Below are 19,950 nucleotides of genomic sequence, written 5' to 3' on the forward strand. Positions count from 1 at the left end.
ACTATAACATAGAATTTTAATCACCATGCTTCAAGCTTAAATCTTACCTTAGTTCTTGACTGAATCCTTAGCTGAACACTGGACTAATCCTTCCAAACTCCAACCCAATCCACTGAATTCCCAGCTAAAATCCTCAAGTTCTAGTAGTTTTCCTTTGAGAGAAAGAGGGAGGGTCGGTTCCTTATATTCTACTGTGTTATGAGTCTTTTTACTTAGTCTATCATTAGGCAATTAAGTTAATCCCAAGGCTCGGGGTACCGGAAACGTCCCCGAGGGAAAAATGATAAAATTCCCCAGTATTCCCACCTAGACTTCCTATCTCAAATATATCTCCAATTATTTATTTCCATAACCCGATAACCTAAATAACTATCCAATACTTAAAATACCCCTTGTCTTGCTCGAAGTCAAGTACTAAGCCCCGTTGTGACTTTCCCACTAGCTAGCTCCCTAGGATCGCCTCAAGTCGCATGCTGCAGATTTACCCACATACTAATGTGGTTCTCACAATTATAGCATATAATCACATTTATATTCATACAAATATACTAGCATGCTTATCATATAATCATACGTTAAGTCAATAAATTCATGCATAAACCAATTATGCCCTCCCCGCACACTAATCAAGGCCCTTAAGCCTTATTAGTGACTTTGGGTCGTTACACGCTACTCATCATTGGCCTTTGCATCAGCTCAATATCAAAAATACTTTTCTTCGTGGAGATCTTCAGGAAGAGGTTTATATGGAGCAACCTCCTAGGTTTGTTACTCAGGGGGAGTCAGAGCGAGTCTGTCGTCTTCAAAAATATTTATATGGTTTGAAACAAAGTCCTCGTACTTGGTTTGGTAAATTTAGTCAGGCTGTTGAGGAATTCGGTATGTTGAAAAGTAAGTTAGACCATTCTGTGTTCTATAAAAGATCAATTGTCGATATCATTTTATTAGTTGTGTATGTGGATGACATTGTTATTACTGGAAATGATACTAGATGAATCTCATCCCTTAAATCTTTCATTCTTACATAGCTTCACACGAAGGATTTGGGGGTGCTCAAGTATTTCTTGGGAGTTGAAATCACTCGGAGTAAACAAGGTATTTTTCTATCTCAAAGGAAGTATGTACGTGATTTGATAACTGAGACGGGAAAATTGGGGGCAAAACCTTGCAGTACTCCAATGAATCCTGCTGTGCACCTTACGAGTGATGGGGAACCATTTGAAGACCCTGAGAAATATCACAGGTTGGTTGGAAAGTTAAATTATCTTATAGTGACTCATCCAGACATTGCATTCTCAGTTAGTGTTGTCAGTCAGTTTATGTCATCTCCAACAATTCATCATTGAGCAGTGTTAGAGCAAATTTTGTGTTACTTGAAAGGAGCATCAGGACAAGGTATTGTTTACATGGATCATGGGCACACTAAGATTGGGTGTTTCTTAGATGCAGAATGGGCAGGTTCCAAGGTAGATAGAAGATCCACTTTGGGTTATTGTGTCTTTGTTGGGGTAATTTGGTCTCTTGGAAGAGTAAGAAGCAAAATGTTGTGTCTAGATCCAGTGCAAAATCAGAATATAGGGATATGGCACAATCTGTGTGTGAGATAATGTAACACCCTAGATAGCCAAGACCGCTACACTGTGTATTTATAAAGGTGTGAGACTTGCTAATCAAGTTGTTTAATCAAAACGTGTCATTAGCTAGTGTGTTCTAGGGCTAAAAGACACTTTGGCCTCAAAAGATACATTTGATAAGTTATAAACAATTTACAGAAGGGATCCCCAAAAATACAGTGTTTAAAAGTTGGTTTACAAAATTCAACAGTTGAGAGTAAACATTAGCCATACTAAGGCAAAATACAAGGTTCTGGTCCTCTCATCCCTGTAATCTCCTCAACCGTAGCGGTTGAGCGGCCTGACATGTACAGTCACCCTGCAAAGCTCTCCAATCAGGGTTGATCAATCTTGCCCTTGCCTTTACCTGCACCACGCAACACCCGTGAGCCAAGGCCCAGCAAGAAAACAACATACACAGCATATACCATATTTTCAAACAGATATTCTAGCAAGCATGTTCAGATATTCAACCCATAGCATATAAGCATACTTCAAGGTACAATAACTTCATCTATACTTAGATTATTCGACACTCTCCTTAATCACATTCATAGCCAAATATAATAATTAACAATCACAAATACTAGGGCCAACACCTTAGGTCGCACCCTCTGTTTTAACCCACTGACTTCGGCCCGCTTAAACCGAGCTCAGTGCATAATAAGCTGTCCTCGGATACCAGTGTCCGAGCCGTGCTAATTGCACAAGTTAACCGTGGCACCCTTAGGTCGTTGGTTTACAATTTACATGGCATAATACCATTCTTTCAGTCATATATATCAGGGAGCCCTTAGTCCCGTTCAAATATTCATCCGGGTGTAGTTTTCTTACCTTTAGCTTTTAGATGATTTAGTTACGGGCGATACTCCTTGAGCGCGATCCGATCCTCGAGCCCTAGCTTAGTACCTAGTCACAATCATGATGAAGGATACCATTAACAACCTTAAATGGGTTTCTAAACCAAGTTCTAGTCCTCAGAACATTGAACTTCACCAAATATGGTAAAAGACCCAACCCCGAGCACCCTAGGTTAAATTCCCAAGCCTGAAATCTCAAAATCCCTTAAGGGCCCCGGCATGGGCCATCCATGTCGCGGCATGGCCCCAGACAGAACCCTCCATGGGCACAAAAACAGGTAAGGGCCACGACATTCCTTAGGCCAGGCCGCGGCCCACCCTCCTTCCTCAGCACAACTCAACTTCCAAGGGCCGCGGCTCACCAAGAACCATGCCGCGACCCAACCCCTTCGAACCCAGACCTCCCAAACCTCATGAAAACTCACTCAAAACTCCCCCAAATCCACAACTCAATTATTCAAAGACTTCCCACAAGATTCCAACAACTCAACCCAGCTGAATCCTAGGCTAGAAACCCATCAAAGACCCATTTCAATTACTGAAACTTCCTAACTTAAAAACACAAAACTCAGCCATGGAAACTCTAAAATTCAACCATCAAACTTTGAATTGAACCTTACCTCAGTTGTAGAATCCTTTCTCCAAGAGTTCCCTGACATAACTTCAAAGATTCCAGTCTCAAATCCAACCTTGAATACCAAAACCACAACCATTAAAACTCAGCCATTTCTCAAAATTCCCAACCATAGAAACGAAAATTCAAAGCTTACCTTCGCTCTATTTCAATCCTTGATCAGTTCCTGAGCTAATCCTCCAGATTACTCCCTTCAATTCCCAAATATTTAGCTTGATTCTCTTGAAAACTCAGAGTTGTTCTTCCTTAGGAGAGAGAAGAGAGAGAAAGAGTCAGTTTATATTTCCTGTGTCTAGTATTTTCTAAAGTCTTCCAAGTATATCCTTAGGTTAGTAGACTAATCCCAAAGCTCGGGGTGCCGGAAACGTCCCCGAGGGCAAAACGGTAAAATCCCCCAATAATCCCGCCTAGACATCCTAACCTCAAATATATCTCCAATTATTTATTTTCATCACTCGATAGTCTAAATCACTACCCGATACCTAAAATACTCCTTGACTTGTCCAAAGTCAATTATAATGCCCCGTTGTGACTTTTCCCGCTATCTAGTCCTAGGATCGCCTCGAGTCACCGGCTGTTGATTTATCCACATAATAATGTGGTTCTCACATATATCTCATACATATATATCATATCATCATATAATATCATCAATTATCATATAATATCATTTAAGCACTATTAATCACATAATATCACATTCAAATACATATTATTCACTTTAATCCCATTTATGCCCCCCCGGCACACTAATCAAGGCTCCTAAGCCTTATTAGCGATTTTGGGTCGTTACAGATAATGTGGATATATTAGCTTTTGACTGAAGTGGGATTTAAGACTTTGGTACTAGCAAAATTGTGGTGTGATAATCAAGCTGCTCTTCATATTGCCTCAAATCTCGTGTTCCATAAGAGAACTAAGCACATTGAGAATGATTGTCATTTTGTTCGTGAGAAAATTCAACAAGGCTTGATCTCCATAGGATATGTGAAGACTGGAGAACAATTAGGGGACATTTTCATAAAGGCTTTGGATGGGGTGCAGGTTGATTATCTTTGTAACAAGCTGGACATGATTAACATTTATGCTCCAGCTTGAGGGGGAGTGTTAGAATATATTAGCTGTAAAGTAGCTAGAAATTAGGGTCAATTGTAATTATTTTAGTTTGCTAATTTCTCTCCTACTTTCCTAGTTTAGTTTCTCTAATGTTGTATAAATACATGTTATTTACATGAATAAAATACACAACTCATTCACCATTTTGTACAGCAACTAATACATCATACGTGTGTTTGTGACAGAGAAGCAAAGGCCGAAATCGGCAGAGGTCGGAAATGGCAAAGGCCGGGAATGGCAAAGGCCGAAATCGACAGAGATCAAGAACGACAAAGGTCAGGAATGACAAAGGTCGGAATCGACAATAAGCATGCCGAATGCAAGCCGCCTGGGCGAGACCCTCTAAGGGTGTTGTACACACCTGTTCGGTGAAGACCGTGAACCTGGTGCTTGGTAACTCACCTTGATCAGCGTAGGTCGCTACGAGAATTAATAGCTGTATCTGTTTACGTTATGCGTTTATTAAAATGAATTGTTGTATACTATGTTTGTGTAGTTTTCTTGTTGGGCCTCGGCTCATGGGTGCTCTATGGTGCATGTAAGGGCAAAGGAAATGTCGACCAAGCATGAGTTGGAGGGCATGGAGTGGCGCGTACATGTTTGACCTACCTGTCCGCCACGGCTGGGGTTGTTTTGAGGGACACATTGTAAACGTTCGATTTTGTCTCTTAGGTCGACTATACCCACATTTTTGGATTGTAAATATATTTCAAAATAGTATTTTGGGATCCCAATGTAACACTTTTATGATTTAAATGAATGTTCAACATTTTATATTTAAATTTCATTAAACGAGTCTTTATTTTAATTTAATCACACTTTTTTGGTCTAAAACCTCGATTAGCGAGCTAATGACACATTTTAAAATCACATGGTAACGAGGCGTTACATCTTGGGTGTGGAACAAACTCCTCATTAATTGAACCGATTGATGGGACCAGTAATGGGGAGTTAGCACGTGGATTTACCTTTTTCGAGTGTGACGTCACGAAGAGCCCAAGCGTCACCTACAGGAAGACCTTTGAAATTACTCCTCTCAAACTAAGTCTTCATTGTCCAAGAACAAAATGGTGGCAAATGTTGGGGGCAAATGTTGTCCATGATTTCATCATTAGACACATGGCAGTTGTTAGAGAAGTAATTAAGCTCCTTGGGAGATAATAAAGCTCTGAGGTCGCCCAGAGCTTCTCGGAGTGTAGTCTCCTCCTAAGTAAGTCATGATCCCATTTCAGGCGTGGATGTCTCCAAGTGAGGCCACGTCCAGAGGACCACCCTAGCAGTCTTCTTGCCTTCTTGACTAGTCCTCCAGGTCTTGGAACATTGTCCTCGGGGCCTGGAGAGAGCACCAGGTGTCAGACATTGTAGCATTGGGCCACCACAAGATCGTTTGACAACTTTTTGGGTGTCTCGAGTAGTGGTGTCGAATTTGTACACTCGACAATTGGTATTTCCCACAACGACGTCTGACATAGGAAAACGTGCAGCCGCATTCTGACAGTGTCGGGACATGCCTCCCCGAAAGAGTGGGCTACAACCTGCAAATTGGGCCCCATGCGATCTTCATGGGCCTACCGCCACATTATCATAAAAATGTGTTTTAACTAGGCATTTAATCCCACTTATGTGGGAATATTCTTGTAATAACTCCTCATTAAGAGAGTTAATGACCCTTAGCCTCTCTAAATAGAGCTAGGACACCATTGTAAAAGGGTTCACAATTTCTTGTACTCATAACTCTCTATACGCTGCCTGAGAAAACCTCCATTGAAGCTTGCCATCTCAAGCTTCAAGAACACTAATACTAAAGACTCGTAGACTAGGGTTGTTTATAACCTGAACCACGTAAAATCTTGGTGTGAATCTTCTTTATTTTCTTTAAATTCTGTTATTAAGTTGATAACGAAAAGGTAGTCAACAATGTGGTTTGAGGTCTATGCGATGCGGGTTGCGATTTGGAAAATTACTCAAACTGTATATGCGGTGTGGTCCAATAAATTGGAAAAAAATCGCACCGCCCGCATTGGAAACACCCCTACTTGCTCGAGTAGGTTTGGGTTGTCCTCTTCAACATTTTTCTTTCTTCTTTTGCTTGTTGGACTGAGCTTTGAGAATTACTTTGGCTTCAAGTTCCTCAAGCTTTGCCTTCAATTTGTTGATGTAGATGACTGTGTCAACAAGTAATGAAGCCTTCTCCATCTTAGATACGTTTGGAACCACATATTGAAGTGCATATAATTGGTGGTTTTGGAATCCCGCGAGCGTTAATGGCATCTTTTTTCGATTTTGATCACTTCCTGACGAGCTTGAAGAATTGATTAGCGTAAGAATACCTAAACGGTGGTGGGGGTTGTTGATGCACACTAGGGTTGGAGTTGACCTTGCTGCATTTGTAGGAGGCCATGTAAGCCCAATCTTCGGAGATCAATGACCATTGGAGAGTGCCAGAGATCGAGCTCACTAGTGGTCAGAGGTGGGGAAGGAGGTTAGACGTGGTCGGAGGTGGGAAATGAGGCCGGACATGGAGCTGTGGAATGATCTTACCCTATCTTGCCCTTTATTTTGAATGGAATGAATTTTGAGATTAAGAGATTGAGCGTATAATGTAAAATCCCATAAATTTTGGTGTTTCATTTAAAATATTCCCATAAAATTGGAGAATAGTTATTTGACCATATTTATGTAAACTTATGTTAAAAAGGTCATAAATTTGAAAATTTCTTAAAAAAAAATGCCCCTAAAGTAAAATAAAGTACTGAACCATGAGGTAAATTTTTTTTGGACCAGCAGAGATAGGCAGGCCGCCCGTTATATAAAGGGCTAGGTTTTAATTCACAGCGTCACTCGGTCACTCCTCTCCTAGTCTCATCTCGTCGTCGTCAATATTTTTGTGGTTCTGCATAGCTCAGGTGCACCTAGGGTTTTTCTCTATTTTTATTTCTTATGTATATAATATTTTCTCATTTCCACTGTATCTTTGTACTCCGATTACTGAACTTTTCATTATATATATTTTTAAGAAATTTATCAGTATTTTTTTTAATTGATTTTGTGAATATTTTGATACACATGTAATTATTATGTTCTAACGCTTTTATTCAGGGGTTGTGGAGTCGAGAATTGAGCTAGGGTTTAAGGATCATGTGATTATTGAAAATTGACAGTTTAGTTTTATTGTGCACTCTAATCTCTCATGGATATGAGTTTATCTTGCTGGTGTCTTTTTAATAATTATTTGGATGAGTTACTCTTGATTGATGTTTTTCACTTCTCGTCCTCGTCTGCTGATCTGGGATTCATAAGACAATCTTGCTTCTTGAAGACAAATGCGCCGTTGCTTTGCGGATTCCGCATATCGTAACGTATCTATGACATTTGTTGATAGGTAATAATTCTGTTGGATTTTAAATGTTAAGAATCATCTACTGTGGGTCTTGACATTTTTTGCCGTGATTTTTTTTTTTGTTGAAACATATATTTTCATGTTTCATGTGTCGTATGTATTGGCTACCAACTTAATTATAAGCTTAAACTATAATAATAAGTTTCTAGCGTGTTGATTGGCCAATTTAGGCTGAGCTAAATTGGTTAGGATTCGAGGGGTATGTGTGGATGTGAGGGGAGGGGAGGGGAGGGGAGGGGAGGATAGGTGAATTTTAGATGAATGTGTATGTGCTTTTCTTTGTATTTGCCCGTACTCATTTAAAAGTGACGACAATCAACCTTTGTTTGAATAGGTGAAGTTTTCATAACTTCATTTATCTGAATTACATAGTATGTAATTTTTTTTATTTCCTTATAAATACATTGTTGTCAAGCTCTGTGAATTGCTGTTGAAAATCACTGGTTTACTTTTTTGATATAAAAGGCGCAATAGGAATTTTTACATTTTGTATTTATTTTGTCATCAGGTCCGTGGTTACGATCGGCTGAGTTTTTTTTTTCTCTTGGAACTAGAAAACAAAGACAATGGCAAAGAGGAATAACTTGTTGGTATTTTTGGATGTGTCTATTGATGGTGATCCTTTTGAGAAGATGGTTTTTGAGGTATGCCCAATTTTGAACAGTTTATGTATCACGTGTCTCTTTCGCAATTGGTAAATTTATATGTTTGTTGTTGTTGTTTTTCTAAAGCTTTATTTGTGTCTATCTACTAATTGCTAGTTTTCATTAACAGCTTTTCTTCGATGTTGCTCCTAAAACAGCAGAAAACTTTCGTGCCCTTTGTACAGGTATAAGATGCATTCTTATTTGTTATTATTACTTATGTTTGGATTTTATTTTCGTATTTTATAATTTTATTGGTCTTGATAATATGTTATTTGTTTTCCATTTTCTTTTTATTGGTGCTACTCGATCGTTTCCTTGGATTCATTCTTTCCTGGACAGTGGCTTCATCTATTTGTTCAGACCTCTGCTATTTTTAGGAGTCACATGATTTTACATCGGTGTCAATGGAAATATCGTTATTATAATTTTATAGAAATATTGGGGATATTTTCGATGGAGTAAAATTCATAAAGATCACATATATTTGTCTAAAAATATAAAACTCTTGATAAAACTTGTAGAAAGACAATAAAATTGAACAGTTACAATAATATACAAATGATAATCACATGTGATGAGAAATAAAGCTTAATAATTTTTATTAAAAATAAATATGAAATATAGTACAATAATCATGTGATGAGAAATCAAGCTTAATAATGTTTATTAAAAATAAAATATGAAATATAGTACAATAATAAAAGAGAATATTAAGGATTATAATGGATAAAAAGTTTTTCCTATGAATAAGGAGAAGAGAGCAACAAAGTAAGTAAAGATCTATATATATCACATTTTTTAAAAAAGAAAAAAAGTGATTTTTTATTTTTTTTGCATTATGAAGCTTTGCAGAGAATACTGATGGCGTATTATTATTATTTTTAAAAAAAATGTATTATGATAAAGTTGTATTAAATCACGAGACTACTGTTTTTTCCTTTTTTTTTAAAAAAAAATTCCAATATGTATGTGTTAAAAATTAGAAGTAACCGATATTTCAAAAAATATTAAGATATTAAGCATGACTCAACTAAAAATATAGCACCGTCATTGGTATAATATCAATTTTAATTGATATCTCACCGGAAAGTGGATGACAAATAGTAAGAAATAGTTTATTGGCTGCAAAAATTTCAGGACCTTCTATTTTCAAAATTTTCCAGCACGATAAAATCGATTTTTTGATATCATTATCTCTTTAATATATATTCAGGAGAAAAAGGAGTTGGTCCTCGAAGTGGAAGGCCACTACACTACAAAGGGTCTTTTTTTCATCGGATTGTAAAAGGTCATCTGGTTGAGGTATGTTTTCTTACTTTGTAGTCAAATGTTGCTCTTATAGGTTGATTTGCCCTTGCTTCTTAGTTTTCTGGTTGAGCATGTGTTGGAAGTGGTCTGTCTTTTAGTCAGTTACCCTTGTTTATGCTGTAGGGTACAGGGCTGATGGTCACGACTGCATTTCTTGTGATGTAGTTTTAAGGTTGTACTTGCTATGTTGGCAAACATTTAATAAGCCTTCACCATGCCCAACCAAATTTTATATCCATATTCATCTTTTAACTTCAAGGCATGTGTAATCTGATCACTGTTTTTTCTTTGGCTGCAGGGTGGTGATTTTGTCAAAAGAGATGGTAAGTATTGTATTTTTGCCTTGCCTTTATTTTTTTTGTTTGTGTAGTGTCTTGCATATTTATTGTGATGTAGTTTGAGCTAGTCCTATTTTTTTTTTCTAGATGCGAAAGTGGGTTCTTCTAATTTGCAAACCAATTGTTATTTAGCCTAACCCTATGTTTAGGAAAGAAAAGTTTGGAGAGAAAAGTGGAGCGGAGAAGAAAATTGCTTGGTTGGGAAGAAAAGAGAATGGATAGAAAAATAATGAGTGGGTCCCACCAAAATTTCTCATGGAGAGAAATGTTTTTACAATACATATCTAAATTAATTTACTTATTTTTAAATCAAAATCATTCATATAAAATTATTAAATTTCAATTTTATTTTTCATATTATGTCCTTTCCTTTCTTCACAGCAAATACATTTTCTTTTCTATCACCCCAATTTTCTCTCTCTTCTATTTTTTCTTTCTTTCCATTTTTCTTTCCTCCATACCATAGGGTAAAATCTATGGTCTTTTTGTTATCCTGTCAGTAAATTGCTAGTCATGTTTTCTTGCGTGACTGTGCTTTCATTGCCCTTGCTTGCTTCTTTGGTTGCATATATAATATATTTTCACTTCTACAGGTACTGGCGGTGAAAGCATCTATGGGGTAAAGTTTCCGGGTTAGTGTTCGTTAATATTCTATGCGTGTTTCTTTCTCCCTTCCGCCCTCTCACTTGTACTCTCCATTCTGTCTCTCCCTTTGTTTTATTTGTTTTTCTTTTCTTGGTTTTTAGGGATCCTTCTTTCAAGGTAATGTATGGATCAGGTGTGTAACTAGAAACTACAGTGAATTTTGAGGGAGTATATGTTTATTCTTTTATTCCCCCTTTTTCAAATGGGTTTGCTTAGTTTGTAAATCTTATTAAGTTATAATTTTCACTGGCAATGATCAAAGAGCCCATATTAAATGGGCATCTCAGTTGTTTCTAATGTAGGGGATATGTTCAGATTGGTTCTTTAAATTGCCTCCTTTCTCCCCGCCCCTATCTGATTGTTGGGTTTATTTGTTCTTTTTCATTGCCTGGTTTGAGTGATCTTGGAGGTCACAGTCTTGCTTTTGCATGTATATGGTGATATTATATAAGTTAAGGATCATTGGCATTTTTTATCTCCACAAAATTTAACACATTATCGATTTTCCAACAAAAGTAAATTGGATTCTAGGGTTACTTCTGGTGTGGCAAACAATTAGTGGAAAAATGTGTTTTATGGAAACTATTTAAAAATTGTTATCAAAGATTTTTGACCATATTAGAGATAATCTTAACCTTCCATATGTTTTATTCTATACAGTTAACTTGTGTCAGAATTTAAAAAAAAAAATGAAATGGAGCTGCTGAACCTAACATGTTAAGTGTTATAAATAAATGCCCATATATATATATTTGGTCATATAGGATGTCATATTCATTGCTTCCACTAAATGCACTTATTGTTGTTGATAAAATAAAATGTGCTGGTTGATGAATTATGTTTATCGTTTATAGTGTAGCATTGACTGGACTTTGATGTTGGCTGTTTCTTTTCCTTCATTTGTTAGATAGAAGTAACGTGGATGTTCCTCTCATTAGTGTTTTTAGGAGTGAAGTTTAAAAATCCTCGTGATTGTTTAGGAGTGTTTCCTTGGTTTGTGTATTATATTGCTGATACTGGATTTGTGTTTTTTTGAGGTTTTGAGCATCTAACTTTGGAATATGCACCATTATTCTGATGCACTTTGTATTTTTCAGATGAGTCACCCAAACTAAAGCATGATGGACCTGGTCTCCTATCAATGCCTCTCGCTGAACGTGATTCTCTAGGTTCCCATTTTGTCATTACTTTTGCTGCTACTCATAATCTTGACAGGTACATCTGGCTATTTTGGTGCAAATTTTCTAGATTTTTTAGAAAAAAATAATTGAAATGATTTTTTCCCTAGTTTAAATGACTAATTTCTGATGCAAGCTTCTGGAACTTTTTGGTTATTTGTTTTTAACAGAAAGCATATAGTATTTGGGAAGCTTGTTCATGGACATGAACTTTTAAAAAAGATTGAAAGTGTGGGTGATGACAAGGGGATGCCAACTGTAACTGTGAAAATCATTAATTGTGGAGAATATGACGAGGGTAATGATTATCAAACTTCTTCCTATGGAGGTGTTTTTATTTTTGGGCATCTAGTTCACTAGTTAATTATTTTTTTCAGACAAAAAGAAGAGAAACAAGTTGAAAATTAGAGAAGATGTTGCTTTTGATGCCAATAGTCATGAAGCAAGACGGAAAGGGAAACTTAAGAAATCATCAAGAGATAAAAGGAGAAAGAGGAGGCGGCATTATTCATCTGATTCAGAGAGCTCCTCAGATACTGAGTCAGAATCATCTGAGTCTGATAGTGATTCTGACTCATCTTTATCCTCATCATCTTTTATTAGTTCGTCAAGTGATGATAGGTGTAAGCAAAAAAAGAAGTCTTCCAAAAGAGAGAAAAACAAACATAGGGATAAACGGCGTGACAAAACTCGGAGGAGGCGTGATAAGAGATCTAAGCACAGATCAAGAAGGTTAGAATGCATGGACTTTATTCACGACCGCTTCCTTAATCACGTACAACTTGTACAACTTATAGGTTGTATGAGTTCAACTTTATTCTTTTGTAGGCTTGTAAGCTTTTTAACATTAATTAAACATGGTGTCAACGTTAATTAGTTTAGCTTTCCTCTTGTCCTTTTAGTTGCTTATGCTTCGCTTTTAGATTCTTTTTTCTTCCAGATAATATAAATTTTACTTAATAAAGTGCAACCATTGACAATTCTTCATTTCTATTTATAAGGGCATCAGAGAGTTCAACGGAGACTGAGAGTGATAGTGAAACTACTTCTGAAGGTGATGTCAAAGCGAAAAATCACAAGCATAAAAGGGAGTCTTCAACGAAAGCTGGTATTGCTTGACGTCACCTTGTCTATTTCACATATACTTATGTACTGAATTTCTAGTTAACTGTTATACCTATTCTATTTCACATATACTCATGTCCTGAATTTCTAGATAACTGTTACATTCATTTTGCCATTTTGAATGCTGATTTTGATAACTTGTTTACTCTCTACTTAGCATTACATTATAGATAGTACTTTAGGCTCTTGTTTGACTGTACCTTGTTGTATGTGAATTTTTGTTGCTGGTAATCAACCTTTCAACTACATTTGATGACTGCCAGTTATGCCATTATTTAGAACTCTTTGCTACCTGATATGTTTCATATCCTTGTTTTGCTGCCTAATTTCTGTAGTTGGTGAGAAATCTTCTTTGAATGGTGAGAAGAATAATGCTTTAGTCTACAAAAGGAGGGATGAAACCGACATACTTGACAATGAAGATGATAGATCTCCCAAGGATAATGGAGATCATCAAAGGAATGACATTCAAGCTGATTTTAAATCTGACAGAAGTGGAGAGGGACAGCCTGACATAGTCGATGATCATCCTGGCAAATCTAGGTCTACTTTCAATTCTTGTCACATCTCACATCTCATTCTTTATGATTACTGGTTCTTCCAGATCCGGTATTTATTAAAAGTTAATGAGCAGGAGCCGCAGCTTAAGTCCCAAGAGGACCATAAGTAAGAGTACGAGTATTACTCCAAGGAGTTTGCACAAGAGCCCAAGTGTGAGTCCAAAGAGGCATGTGAGCAGGAGTTCAAGTGTTTATAGAAGCCCTCCTCCAAGAAGCAGGAGTCTCACTAGAAGTCCAGTTAGAAGTGACAGCAGTAGAAGTCCAGTCAGTGGTGTCAGCAGAAGTCCACAGAGGGGCTGGAGGGGTAGAAGTATCAGTGAGAGCCCAGCGAGAACACGAATTCAGAAAAGGATTAGCAGGAGTGGTGAAAGATCCTTACCTAGAAGAAGTCCCAGCATGAGTCCTAGAAGAAGCCCCAGCAGGAGCCTGAGAAAATCATTGCCTAAATCAATTACTAGGAGTCCTCTTGTAGCTTCAAGAAGTAGAAGCAGAAGTCCATTCAGATCTTCTCGAAGAAGTGGGAGCAGGAACACTCGTCGGAACAGCAGAAGTCCAATAAGGGCTCCTAACAGGAACACTCGTCGGAGCTATTCTAGAAGTCCTAGTCCAGTACACCGGGCTAGGTCACCTCCAAGCGATCGATTGAAAAGTTTATCTAGAAGTGTTTCCCCAGATGGCTCACCCAAGCGCATCAGAAGGGGGCGGGGGTTTAGTGAGCGCTACTCTTATGCACGTAGATACAGAACACCCTCTCCTTCTCCTGTTAGGTCTTACCGCTATGGTGGCCGAACTGAACGTGACAGGTAAAACTGCAACAAACTTTTACAAATTCTTACAGAATATGGGGTTATTTCAATGTGTTTGACCAACTTTACATGGTGACAGATTCTCAAGTTACAGGCGGTACTCTCCAAGGCGTTACAGGAGCCCACCAAGAGGACGAACACCTGTGAGGTTTGTGATCTGCAAGTTTTCCCTCTTTTTTTTGTGTAGTTTGAGGCTTGGCAGCGGTGCATTTCTCACTTTAATTCTTTTTATTTATTAAACAAAGGTGGTTAGGAACTGCAATGCTTTCTGTAGTTGCGTACGTTCTAATTTTTTGGTAGATACAGGAGCAGAAGAAGCAGGACTCGCTCTGTATCCTGTAGCCCTCCTCGCTACCGCAGCCGCCGTTATAGCCGCGGCCCCATCCGCAGCCCGATTCGAAGCCGTAGCTGCAGCCAGAGTCCCATTCATAGCTGTAGTCGGTCACCAGTACATTGTTCCAAATCTCATGCTTCTCCACGGAATAGGAACAGAAGCCCTTCACGATCGATGTCCTCGTTGGGTTCCCCATCTCCTCCTAGGCAGACTAGGAAAAGCAGGTCTAGATCGTCCTCATCTGGGAGTCTAGACTGGAGGAAGAATCATCTTGTTTCTTATGGAGACCCATCTCCAGACCCCTAGTCCTCCAAGGTGACTATTACTGCAGTTACGAGTGTTGGTCTCGTTGATATTTCGTTGTCTTCTAACGACCGTAGTGCATTGAGTTCAGATAGGTTATGCTTTTTAAGTGTTTGCGGTGAGAACTGAATTAACTTCTTTCTCTAGAGAGCAATTGATGGTTGTCTATCAACTGCACGTTAAACTGTGTATTAATAATTGGGTTGCTTTTAAGTTGAATTTTATGCTGATAATATGCTCTCTAAAACATACATATTTGTATGATTTTTATGTTGAAATTGTTGTAAGCTATCTTCATTGTTGTTGAACTCGAAAGAGGGTGTTTTAATATTTATACTCGCAGGTGTACGAATCGTTTTAGAATATAATGTTCATGCAAGTACGAGGTCGAACTCATGGAAGTGACTAACATCAAAATAAACTTTTAAACAAAGCAAGAAGATTCTAACTTAGTTCCAAATATTTGATGATTTTGTTTTAGAAAAATAAAAAGACAAGTAATAAACATATTTAAGATTAAATAGAAAAATGATTTTTAAATGAGATATGTAAAATAAGATTATTAAGATATTAGAATCTACAAAATGCAAGTTCAATAATATTTATAAGCATATTGATTCTCAAGTTTAGATATAGTTGAAATAAAACACAATATATTTTTTTCAAAATACATTTTCTATTCAAGCACAAGTTACTTTAAAAAAGGTAGGATTTTTTCTTCACTTAAGATGTAATTTCTAAGCATTAGTTGTGTTACAACCTAATGAAACTACAAAAAATCAAAGAGATTATGTTTATGCAAAATATGATACTTATGCTCTGAATTAGATGTGAACAATTTAATGAAAAATATTTAATTAAAGAATATCATATTTTTGCATAATGAAGAACTAAGTGTAATATGCTTTAACAATCAATAATAGATGAAAAATGCATATCTTTGATAGAAAAATCCATAAACAATGTTGCACAAATGGGAAATCAACATATAATAAAAAATACTATCTAGTTACATTTTGCTTCATCATCATCTTAATAATCTTGAAAAAGATTAGAAGCTCATAACTAGATTGAAATAAAAATTACAAAATAACATACTTGACATGCTCTTCAAAAGATGAAAATGGTAGAGAGAAAATAGTGAAAATAAGAGAGAAAAATATGAAGTGTAGAAGAGGTTGAAAAGATGAAGAAGAGCCCCCCAAATGGTCTTACAAGACTATTTATAGGCAAAATATGGAGATTAAATTAATCAAATTAAAATAAATAAATTGATTAATTTAATTGGGTTGGGAAGTGGTAGGATAAAAAGAGTAAGTGTAAGGGTATTGGAAAGATGAAATGTTTGGTTGGATGGAAGATTAGTGAAAAACTAGGGTAAAAAAATGAATTAGGAATGTTTATTTAGGTAAGAAAAAATAGGGAAGAGTGAATTGATATTTGAGTGAAAAGAAAAAAAAACATTGGGAAGAAAAATATGATTTTTTGGCCTTTTGGTGGCTGTGTTGGCAGCTTGGGCGTGGTGGGCCTGATTGGGCCGGGTGTGAATTGAGCCAGGCGGGCCTGGGAGTGCTGGGCCGAAATGGGGCAGCTGGAGGCTGCTGAAGGAGATGGCTGGTCTTCGTGTTGTGCAGGGACTTCGGCTGGGAAGGAGCAGCTGGGTGATACGGTGGTGGAGTTGGGCCTGGAGGCAGCTGGGTGCAGCTGCTGGAAGTGGGCAGGATTGGGCCTGGGCCTGTGTGGCTGGAAGGAGCAGCTGGCAACAGATAAGAGGGGCCAGGCATTGGGCCTGGGAAATGGCCAGCGGGCCTGAGGTATTGGGCCTTTGAAAAGTGCTATTTTTCCTTTCTTTTTCTTGAAAATACCACATTTTCCTTCATTTTTCTTTCTTTTCAAGAGTAAAAATGATTCTCTGCAAAATAAATATAAATTAAATTAAAACTAAATATTTTCAATAATAAAATATACAACAAAAGTTCCATGAAAATATTAATTAAAACTTAATTTACTTAAACATTTAAGCTCAAAATTGCATCTTTTTACTCCTAACTTAACAATGTTAATTTTAAATAATTAAACTATAACATTTTCTAATAATATAACTATAAAAATACACAAAAATCTATAAAATCAAAATAAACCCCATAAATTCAAAATTACTTAAAAACTTAATAAATCACTTAAAAACTCAAGAATGAAGCAACAATTAACACATAAAAAGTGGTAAAATAACTCTATTTTGTAGAGTTATCTCACCCCCAAACTTAATATTTTGCTAGTCCTCAAGCAAAAGAAAAATAAAAAACACAAATTTTTTTTATTTGGTGATATCAAAAATGTCCTCAAAGATTGCACATTGAAAATAATTTATAAAAAAATATGAATCAAAATTAACCTTATGTAATTAATTCTATAGTCAATCTTGCTTTGAAAATATACTTTAAATTAGAAGTCCAAAACTATTTATCAAGTTATTATGTGAATTTTGGAAAAATTGTTGTAATAAACTATTTATTTCACATATTATGATGAATAATTTCTTTTTTCAAAATTTCATTTTTTTAAGCAAAATTGACACAAGAATTAAACACAAAGCTTAATAAAGATTCATATATTTTTTAAACTAAAATCAAACTCAATCAAGGGTATTATCATAGGAAAAACGGATATCACCAAAAGGGTTTTTTTTAAAATTTTTTTTTTTTAGAAAATAAAATATAAAAGCACAAAACTATATATGCTGTTCAACAGCTCCCATTCTATCGTATGTGATTGATGGGTTATTGTCCCTCCAAGCTCGAGCTTTGTTTTGTGGGGCATTCCCGTTATTGCGTACTATGGATAGACCTCCTTCTTGTCGAGTATAGTTAATATCTTCATTCCGAGCTGGATTCCTTCTCTGCAAATTCAGACGATCGCGCAAATCGGGTTGCGGATCATACCGAGGGCTCTATGTTGGACTGAACTGATTTCTTAGGTCGCCCTTGGACCTACCGCTATGAAAAATTTCAGTCCAAGAACTTCCATTTGCGAAGCTTATAGCTCGCGGTTGGGGCCGAGGATCTGGATTTTCGACACGTATTCGTAGGACGTAAGTATTAGTAGATGGGGGAGGATTTCTCCTATTGTCTCCATAAGCTGGAATGTCCCGTTGAGGATGAGGTGGTGTTGGATGTCTTATACGTGACGGGGGACGCCTTATTGGTGAGGCTATCATCGTTCCATCAGGGCAGACTAAATTAGCCCGCCAATTTTCTACTCCAATGCCTCTAGTTCTTTGTGCCTGGTGATCCGATCGCGGCGTAGGAGGGTTTGTTGGAGCATTTTGTCTTCGTGAGCATGTCCCAATCACCCCTTGTGAATTTTAATGGGCATTCCGAGAGGCAGGTGAAGAAGGCACCAAACTTGGGATTGCAGTCCTAACCGACCGACTGACATGCTGACGACCCCTATGATGATCGCTTGGTCGAGCATTCTGGCGATCTTATCCCGTAGGTTCAGAACTTGGAGTTGCAATTCTGACTGATCGACTCGGTTGGATCGGTTATTCGTGTGGGACTTATGAGACCCACTCTGCTTCTTTCCGACATCAATGTCGGTTGCCAGAGGGGGTAACCGAGCCAAAACCTCCTCAATCTGCCTGTTTTCCTTAGCGAGATGGCTCCTCAACTGCATGTTTTCCAACTCGACGATAGTTAGGTAGTCTGGATATGGATTCAGCGGCAATGACGCCTAACTCCCAGTGTCGCCTTGTTCCGCCAGTTGTTTTCCTGGATGTTGCTGAATCTCAGGGCCACTCTCGTCTGGAACAGCGGTATGATGGGCCTCCTGCCCACCAGGTTGTTCTATCTCATTATCATGCATTGAGCGAGTGAAAACCATGATGAGAATCGACTGGGATTTTGATGAAGCACAAATTTTCTCTCAATGAAAGCACAAAACTGTTGACGTAGTTTTTCGCCAACAGTGTATTAAGAAATAACAAGGGTAGATTAGTTCTTAATGGTAAACCGTAATGAAAAATATAAAGAATTCACTCAAGAACACAAAACTTTTACGTGGTTCAGTGGTTAAAATCCACCTAGTCCACGGGTCACTCTTATTACTATTTCTCTCACTATTTCAGCATAGATTCGATATTATAGATAAAAATCCCCCCTTTCCTATCCAATATTTCCAATATTTATAGGGGAATTCCATGGACAGGTTTGGATAACCGTGTGAGTCAATCACGCATTTACATAATGTCTACATTCCATAAAAATAATTCCCATTTATATTGGGATACAATTTGATCACAAAGTAAATATGACCTGTTGTCTTGGATAATAATTATGACAACCTGGTCATGAATAAGAATATAAGCAAATCTTGAATCTTTGGGAATCCTTTAGTATGCAATATGCGTTATATCTAAATCACCCGAACTGCGTATCTTCCATGAGCTTGTATTTTGACAGCTATCCGACCCTGGGCTAGTGCTTTGATGACTTATCTTATTCGTAGTTCATGGTAAAGTCAGAACACATAACACCAGGTCTGACCATTACGAACCTCGAGCTGTTCGTATAGATAATAATAAGATATTATTCTTGACTACTTTTCCACGTAATTATCTGCCAGCTGTACCTGAGCTGAGTGAATGAACTCGTGCTAAGATTAGGGTACAACAATTACATACAAATTAACCCTCCAATAATGGTTCATAATTAATTGGGAATAAAATTACCATTTTACCCTTTTAATTATATCTTGTTTCCTTAAGTACCATTGACTTTACTAGTGAAGGTTAATTCAAAACTAAATTATGAATTTGAGCTCAATAACCTTTTAGTCCCAAAATCCAACCCTTAAATGAACCATTATTCAATCTCTTACGAGAAGGTATAGATTCCATATCTGTATACTATGTTCCCAACCATTTACATCAATGAGTTCCCAATACAAAAGTTTCTAGCCTGATCATTCTGACAGACCCTAACGAGTGAATCAAAGAACTCATATAACATAAACAGGAGTTCATAGTAACTTCAGGATTAAGATCTATTTGTATATGATCATCAGTTTATATATTTAATTAATA

The 19,950-nt window shown here is 37.1% G+C and overlaps 1 protein-coding gene across 10 annotated transcripts; it reads left to right on the plus strand.

Annotated features, from left to right (window-relative positions):
* Positions 1 to 6,980: 6,980 nt before the first annotated feature.
* Positions 6,981 to 15,223, plus strand: LOC133803669 (peptidyl-prolyl cis-trans isomerase CYP95). Of its 10 annotated transcripts, none has more exons than XM_062241776.1 (15): positions 6,981 to 7,129; positions 7,524 to 7,605; positions 8,132 to 8,267; positions 8,398 to 8,452; positions 9,484 to 9,572; positions 9,877 to 9,901; positions 10,510 to 10,548; positions 11,659 to 11,776; positions 11,910 to 12,037; positions 12,117 to 12,471; positions 12,741 to 12,847; positions 13,200 to 13,407; positions 13,499 to 14,227; positions 14,310 to 14,378; positions 14,531 to 15,223. In XM_062241776.1, the coding sequence occupies exons 3-15, from the start codon at positions 8,190 to 8,192 to the stop codon at positions 14,868 to 14,870; spliced, it is 2,340 nt and encodes a 779-aa protein (XP_062097760.1). In that variant the 5' UTR covers positions 6,981 to 7,129; positions 7,524 to 7,605; positions 8,132 to 8,189; the 3' UTR covers positions 14,871 to 15,223. The 10 variants fall into 10 exon arrangements, with proteins under 10 accessions (XP_062097760.1, XP_062097764.1, XP_062097761.1 ...); XM_062241780.1 differs by having other exon boundaries at positions 8,178 to 8,267; XM_062241777.1 differs by having other exon boundaries at positions 7,014 to 7,129; positions 7,323 to 7,605.
* The last annotated feature ends 4,727 nt before the right edge of the window (positions 15,224 to 19,950 follow it).

The sequence above is a fragment of the Humulus lupulus genome, chromosome X, assembly GCF_963169125.1.
Source record: "Humulus lupulus chromosome X, drHumLupu1.1, whole genome shotgun sequence".
Taxonomy (NCBI): domain Eukaryota; kingdom Viridiplantae; phylum Streptophyta; class Magnoliopsida; order Rosales; family Cannabaceae; genus Humulus; species Humulus lupulus.